General features: G+C 45.9%; 1 protein-coding gene across 1 annotated transcript in view; it reads right to left on the bottom strand.

Moving 5' to 3' along the window:
• Nucleotides 1-6,392, bottom strand: part of ARHGEF3 (Rho guanine nucleotide exchange factor 3) — a 269,292-nt gene extending 262,900 nt beyond the window's left edge. Inside the window, exon 1 of the mRNA XM_060022718.1 lies at nt 6,331-6,392. Within this exon, the coding sequence (XP_059878701.1) occupies nt 6,331-6,392 (62 nt within the window). The remainder of the gene's footprint in view (nt 1-6,330) is intronic.
• Nucleotides 6,393-8,149: the final 1,757 nt, after the last annotated feature.

Below are 8,149 nucleotides of genomic sequence, written 5' to 3' on the forward strand. Positions count from 1 at the left end.
ACCTGTGACACTGGGGCAGGTCCTTAAAACTGTTTCTTCATCTGCAAAATGGAGGCAAACAATGTGTATTCTGCCCAGTTGCTGTGATATTTGGAGCCAACGTATATAAAAAGCCCCTTACGAGGTGCCCAGAATTGGCAGATATTATTATAATTTGCCATGTAGAGGATTAGCCAGGCTCCCTGGAGAACTGAAGAGCTTTTTCAGTGGCTTCACAGCAGATTTTCCAGGACACTGTCCTAATTCATGCCTCTGACCAGTCCAAGGACAGATAAAGCCTTGGTTTAGTGGGAAAAAAACCCACAACAAAGCAGAACTTGAGGCTTAGGAGGCTGGGTCTGGGTCTTGGCTCTTCCATTCCTGCTACAGGACCACAGCCCAGCCCTTTGCCTCCCAAAATGTCAGTCCCTCATCTGTAAAATAACATCACCTCCCTCATTGGGTCTTCGTGTGTCTCAAAGAAGATCATGTGCACTCACTCAATTACCTTAACAATCATTTAATAATAAGCTGTCTCTGGGGTTACGCCAATGAACCTAATATGGAGTCTATTTCGTTTTCATATTTATGCAACAAATGTTTAGTGAGTGACTATCCCAGGCACCGCCCTGAGGAGTCAGTGAGGAGACACAGACCACATCTGCCCTCAGGGGGCTTACAGTTGTTTTAAACAATATACCTAAAATTTTAGGATTAAAAGGAAAGTCATCAATCAACCAACCATTCTTTTTAGCCAATGAGAGATATGAGAGAAAAGAAAAGAGACACACCAAGGGTCACACAGCCAGGAAGAGGCGAGAGCAGAATCTGCACAGCGGTTTTTCAGTTTGCAGCCCAGTGTTCTTTGCACAAGAGTTTCTGCCTGAATAAAAACCTTTATGAAGATACCTGACCCTCCCACTTGTTCTCAACTCACTCACCGGCAGGCTTGTGACAGGGATTGGAAGACCTCTTCCATCTTTCGCTTACAATAGTATTTTAAAGTTCCTATCAAAAAACCCTAAACCATTTAAAAATCCAACACCTGTGTCTTTGGTTACTAGGCCTCTCTGTCCCAGGCACATCACTGCAGCATTGGGAGGAAGCTTCACGATCTCCCAGCTTGGCATGTACCCAGTGTGATCTCTGCAACAGCAGATGTGAGGATCGGGGGACTGCACACTCTTCCCTCTCTTGAGAGACCCCCCCATGCACACTGACCTTTTACAGGCTCTGCTGGGTCCTGTGAGAAAGGCTACATTTGACTGAGCTTAAGCCAGTAGTGCCTAAACAAGTTTGGCAACAGGCCCCATTTTTTTCCCTGCAGTGCCTATTAATGTTTGGAGGAAACCATGTTCTGAGGAGCAGACTGTGGGAAATGCTGATGGAATCTCCAAGAAGACACCCTGGAGAGGTGAAGTGCCTTGCTCAAGGTCACAGGACTGGTGAGTCTGACAGTAAAGGCTAGAGCCTCAGGCCAGGAGAGGCTACTCTCCCTTTTGTTGGGTTTCCAGCTTCTCAAGGTCAGCGGCTGAACTTCTGGAGGTGGAGGAAGCAGAGCAGGCCCCACACAGCCCTTGGGGCAGTGAACAAAGAGCTCATAAAAAATCAGTGACCCAAACAGCTCCCACCTGAAGGACAAGATGGAAGCTGATAAGTGGATCAAGAAGAGAGCAACTAACAACAAGCAGTGAAACTAACCAGTCTAAGGTGAGGGCTCTGGAGGCAGTCTATCCCTGGAGCACGAAAACAGAACACAGCACAGGGCAAATCTCAATTTTGGATACAGCCCTTCATGCTGCCATCTAAAAATCATTCTGTTTTCTAGCCAGTTCAGGCCACTAAAGCTGCTCGTGGGTTGAGAGCCTACTGTGTACAGGGCCCTGGGCCGGACATGGGGTGTCGCTGCACCAGACAAGGCCCTGCCTTTCAAGTCAGTAAAGTCTAGTGGAGCCAGCACAAAAGAGGTTCTCAAAACACCCTGGAATAAATGAGCTAGCCAGAGAAGATCTTTATTTTCATAAAAGAGACACTCATTGGTACAATCTGAGAGTGAAAGGCCCTGCAAGGAAAGAATAACCCCTTATTTGAACAGGATAGGATGTTCACTGACTGACTGACCCACAGATGAATGAATGAATGAATGAATGAAACAATCGATCAATTTCTCCAGCATGGGCTGAGTCCTAACCATCTACCATTTCAAGGAACTATCACAAGTCCATTTATAGGAAGGATTTACAAGAAGGGCAAGAGCTTCTCCCCTCAAAATTCTCCTCTTTAAACATCAGAAATTCCACTTGCCTAAAACCATTGCTGCACAGCTGAGGAAACTGAGAAGTGATATTATCCGCCCAACATCACAAATGCCAGCAGAAAACTGCACTCCCCAGGGGCTTACTCTTCTAAAAATCCTGTATTCTTCTGAGTTAGCACCCAGAAGTACAAGCGGCAAGTAAAGGTTGCTCAGTTAATGAGTGCGGTGGGACTAGGTCTTCCCACAACTAAGTCACTTGGTTAAAAGACAAAGTGTCCGTAAAGCTCAGGGGCAAAACTGCGTTCCCGCAGAAGGGAGTGAGGTCTGTGGGCAGCGAACCCAGGGAGCCCCTCTCCTCGGGAACCTGGGGTTGGCTCCAGGCGAGCTTAGGTCCTCACTGGCAGGCTTTGTCACAGTACCCCACCTCAAGGATCCAGGGTCCACCCTTTATCGCTACTTGAACACTACACTCATCAGTCCAGAAATATTAGTGAGCACCTACTGTGTGCCAGGCACTGGGTAAACAACAGTGAGCAAAACAGGCAAGACCTGGCCCCACAGAGTTCACAGTCCAGTAAGAAAGGTAGACACTAAAAAGATAATTACATATAGGATAAGAAATCATGTCAATGGATTATCATTTCTCCTTTTTTTTTTTTTTTTTTTTTTTTGGCCATGCAGCATGTGGGATTTCAATTTCCCGAGCAGGGATTGAACCCGTGCCACCTACACTGGAAGCGTGGAGTCTTAACCACTGGACCACCACGGAAGTCCCAGATTATCATTTCTAAAACACAAGTCTGGCCCTATCAATCTCCTGATAGAGAAATCTTCCTCGGTTCCTCACTCTATGTGGGATTAAAAATAAACAAACAAAAATGAAAACAGCTGCCTTAATTGGGTGCTTACTCAATACCAGGTGCTTTACTATGATTAACTCAGGACATGCTCCAACAACCCACTGCAGGAGGTACTATTATTATCCCCATCGACCAACGAAGAATTAAAGTTTTCTACTTAACCATTGCTTACTGCGTGTGCAAAAGCCCATCCACCCCCCCAGCCAAGACCCTGAATTCCCTGAGAATTCGTATCTTACTCAACTTGCTGTCTCTTGTGCACACAATAGTATTTCATAAATTCCCAATGAATGAATAATCAACTGATTGATCAATAGGCTGGTTTCCTTCAAGGCATTATCTGTGTAATAAGCTCAATCTTGGGAACAAGTACTGGTCAGTGTCCTAATAATCATGCGAGAAGTAGCTGTGATGTTGTGATAAGAGGCAGAGCCAACCCCCGGAGGCCTGAGGCCGCAGCTTGGCTCTGTGTGAACCCGGACAATCATTTCCTCCCTCTAGGCCTGACTGCTTCCCACTGTCCTGATGGGGAAGCACGAAACCAGACAGTGAGCCTAGGACCTCTGCTGGCTCTACACATTTACGTCTCTGAAACATAATGGGGGGCAGGGGTTGGGGCTCAGGAAGACCTCTGAAACTGCACTCTGACTGCTTTTAGAACAGGGTCTAAAATTAAACGTTTTAGGGAGGGTGACTGATCAGGTCTATGGGGGTGAGTGAAGAACTTCCTCTTCAGCCATAGCTCAGTGGGCGTATTTATCCTAATAAAGCAAATTTACTCCCTATGACAAAAACCCCTTTCCAGAGAAGTATTTTGGACGAATACGGGTGAGACCGCCACCCCCAACAGTACACCAGAATAGAGGGGCTGGTGAAATGAAAGAGCCTGTGTTCATATGCTGGAAGCAAACAAAACCCAAACCACACTCTCCACTCCTACACTCTCCTCTGGGAAGGCCACGTGAGTGTGGTCAAGGGCACTGTGAACATGGGCCTAATGGCTCCGTGTGGTCCATAAGCTATGACCACAGGAGAACTCGCCACTCGGCAAGCATGGGTCTGTCTGTCACTCAAAGTGAGAGCAATGGGTAGGAGCTGGAGCTCCGCGGCAAGACAGAGTATTTGTTGGTCTTCTTTTGTTGCTTGGTTGGTTTTGAGGAAATTTCTGTCCTCACGTCACCTAATGGACATAATGGGGGTAACAACACATCTCCCTACCTCACCACGGTGAGAATTAAATGAGATGAGTAAGCCAAGTGATCCACACAGAGCCTGACACATAGTACATACTCAGATTGTTGCCAAGGATGGTGGTGGTAGTGGATGAAATCATCTGAGTCGGGAAATCCAACCCAAGGCTCTCCCAACCCACTCCAGGATCCAGAGAGAAGCAGGTGATCCTGGGATGAACGCTACGGGAAGAGCAGACTTGGATACTTTTCAGAAAAGAAACAAAGAGGTGCCCACTCTTGGGAAGGACCCAGCCTGTCCAGGTGCCCTGGGCCTCAGGATAATCACTGGGTCCCTGTAAGGACAGAGGCTCGCCAGGGCCATTGGGAAACAGAGAGACCTGAGAAGACGAACTTCCTCAGAGTAAAGAGAAGGGGGAGGAAATTACAACCATGGAGAGATACCGCTGTTAACCCAACAGACTGGCAAAAATTAAAAAGCATGAAGAAAAAAAAAAAAAAAGAGAAAAAAAAAAAAAAAAAAGCATGAAGAGCTGAGGTGTGGCAGGAGGCGGGCAAACAGGAACTCTGGTATCCTGCCGATAACTGGTGCTCTTTAGAGACCGATTTGGCAGCATTTATCAAGATCTTAAATGCATGCAAAGGATGGCCCAACAACTTCACTCCTCGATAACCATCTACCTAAGAGAACTATCAGCTCATGTGCTTGGAGGCGTAAGCCAGAAAGTGCATCAAAGCACTCCACTGCTGTAAGGGCGAAAAGCAGAACCCACCCACCCACCACCACCAACAGGAAAACAGCTCGATAAACAGTGAGATTCTCATGCCATGGATACGATACTCACTTTGCAGCAAAACAAGGCAGACTCACATGTACTGTCTTGAAAACATTTAAAGACATATTACTGAATGTTTTAAAAAGGTTACAGGGGCTTCCCTGGTACTGCAGTGGTTGCGAGTCTGCCTGCAAATGCAGGGACATGGGTTCGAGCCCTGGTCCGGGAAGATTCCACATGCTGCGGAGCAAATGGGCCCGTGTGCCACAGCTGCTGAGTCTATGCTCTGGAGTCCGTGAGCTGCAGCTGCTGAGCCCACGTGCCACAACTGCTGAAGCCCACGTGCCTAGAACCCATGCTCCACAACAAGAGAAGTCTCTCACTGCAATGAGAAGCCTGCGCACCACAGCGAAGAGTGGCCCCTGCTCGCCGCAACTAGAGAGGGCCCACGCACAGCAATGAAGACTCAATACAGCCAAAAATAAATAAATAAAATAAATGAATTAAAAATAAAAGAATGTTTAAAAAAATTATTAAAATAAAAAGGTTACAGAATAGACCAGCAAGCATAGTATGACAGACTGTATTTAAAGAACAGAAAGAAAGAAAAAGTAAAGGAAGGAAAAAAGGACTTTGTTTTTCTATGTATATAGACTCCTAGTAAAAGCTCTGGAAGGAAATTCACAAAGTAGGTCACAGTGGTTATTCTGGGAAAGGTAGGAGTGGGGTGGGTGCTGGGAATGAAACTTGGGGATCAATGGGGATTTCACTCTTATTTTTAACTAGAAAAACGTACCAATGCATTTCTTGGGTATTTAAATTAAATTAATACATTTATTTTTAAGGAACAGAAAAGAGGAGGTGGAAGGAAGAAGAAGAGATGATGACTTCAAGAGAAGATGTAGCTGCCGAGAGCTAAGGGTCTGCCTTCACCTCCTCTTGGGGGACTGGCCACCCACAAATGCAGACACAACACATCTGAGCATAAGCCCATAGTTTCTTGGAATGATAGAATCAGATATTTAATGCTATACCACATCAGTTCTATATACCAACTCTTCCTTCTAAATCTTAGAAAAATTCCCTCCTACTTGACAAAGGTATCCTTCCTCTGGTGTCAGAAACTCAAGGTATGAAAACGGGACACATGAAATTTTGCTATCTCCAAATTCTTGTTGGCTTCCACTGACTTATAAGAAGTCCTGCATTACATTTAATTGTTGCATGTAAGAATTTTTTTTAATTTTAATTTTTAAAGATACTTTTACCTTTCCTTGTTTTCTTCCATTTCTCTGAAGACACACTGATTCATTACTCTGGAACTGTCCATAGACACTGTGTGGCAGATCCAGGTCTTCTTTCTGAAAAAGGAAAATAACCAACATTTATAACCTGGGTACATTTATGTTAACACAAAGAGATGCATTAAATACATACAAAAGGAATGTGTCAAAGGCTGCCTAGTGTCCATCAAAATCCATTCTCCCCTTTGTCCATAGGTTACTTGAGTTTCATCAGGGACTACATTTCCCAGGCATCCTTGCAGCTAGGTGCAGCCAAGTATCTGAGTTCCCAATGGAATGTGAAAGGATGTGATATGTTCCACTTCTCCACGTAGGTCTCAAGACATGGGCATGCCTTGTCCATCCTTCCCCTTGGTTCCCACTGGCTGGAACTCAGCTCTGACCATGCAGATGATGACAATGCACTTGGAAATAACAAAGGAACAAGATAGAAGGCACTTGGGCCTGTGACTGACTGCATGGAGCACAGGTTCCCTCTCTCCTGGGAACTACTAGCTTAGAGAGAAATGTCTTTGTTCTTTAAGTCACTTTAAGTTTAATAAAACTTTAAGTTTTATTGGGTCTTGTTTTTATGGCTGGTTAAGTCTCACTGAGTTGGCACTACGGTTAAATATTATCACTGGGGCCCTTCTGAGGGTGGGTTTGGTTATTTGGAGCTTGGGACAGTCTGTTTCTGTGGAGACAGGTGAGTCCAAATTATTAGGGGTCACAATTTTGGTAAAACCACATGCAATTTCAAGTAGGTACTCAATCAGTGTTCGATGGATGAAGAGGTGTTAATAAGCATGTAATCTCTTCCTGTGTGAAGCGCCTCGAACGCACAGCACCTGGTATGGAATTAGGAACACTGGGACCCACAAGTATGACTTGTGAGCTTCACTTCACGAAACGACTACTCGGGATGGTAAAATGCCACCTGAATGTACACGATACCCACATTTAAGGATTTTAGTCTCTGCTTAGGAGTGACAGAGACTAGGAAACACAGGGACAGAGACAGAGAGACAGAGCTAGAGGGAGAACATTCCGATGGTGGAGGATTCAGCCCACTATTCCACTCCCTGCACGTCTGCCCCAGGATGAGTCTGAGCTACAACTCGGAGGTTCCCTCTCCAGTCTCAGGAACTGCATTCCTCACCACTCAGGGTGTGGCTTTAGCATTAAAAGATAAGATTCTCTTTCTGCACCATGGCCCAAACATGAACCAGCTACTTCATTTGTAACCAAAGAAACAGCTGTCACTTTCAATGCAGGAAGAACTGGCTGTGCAGACCATACTGAGGGATGGTGTGTTGGTCTCCAGCCTGGAGCCTCCTAGGCAAAAAGGGGTCCAGCATAGTTTTGACACCCATGACCTTCATGCTCGTGCTGTCATTATGGCCCAGCTCCACTGCATCAGCTGTTTTGATGGTTGAGCATCATAGGCTGTTTGGCCAAATCTCCTCCACAATCCTCCATCTGCTCCACTGTGGGTCTGGCTTTCTCCCAGATCAAAGCACCATGTGAACAAACTTTCAGATCCAGGTGAGCAGGACCCTACACCACGATGTGTTGGACAGAGTCAGTGTTGGGGAGAATCCCCAGCCACAGCCTCCAACACTGCTCTTGAACTTGCAGAGAGCACACTAAGAGGTATTTTTAGCATCTGGATCCCTGTCTGAGGCCACTGCCCTGGCTTCCATCAGAGTTTAACTTCTTCAGCTGTGGCATGTGCATTATGCAGGGACCCAGAACAAGGCAAGAGGGAAGATGTGGACCCTGGAAGGAGGGCTGTGGATGTGAA

Source organism: Delphinus delphis, chromosome 10 (genome assembly GCF_949987515.2).
Source record: "Delphinus delphis chromosome 10, mDelDel1.2, whole genome shotgun sequence".
Lineage (NCBI taxonomy): Eukaryota > Metazoa > Chordata > Mammalia > Artiodactyla > Delphinidae > Delphinus > Delphinus delphis.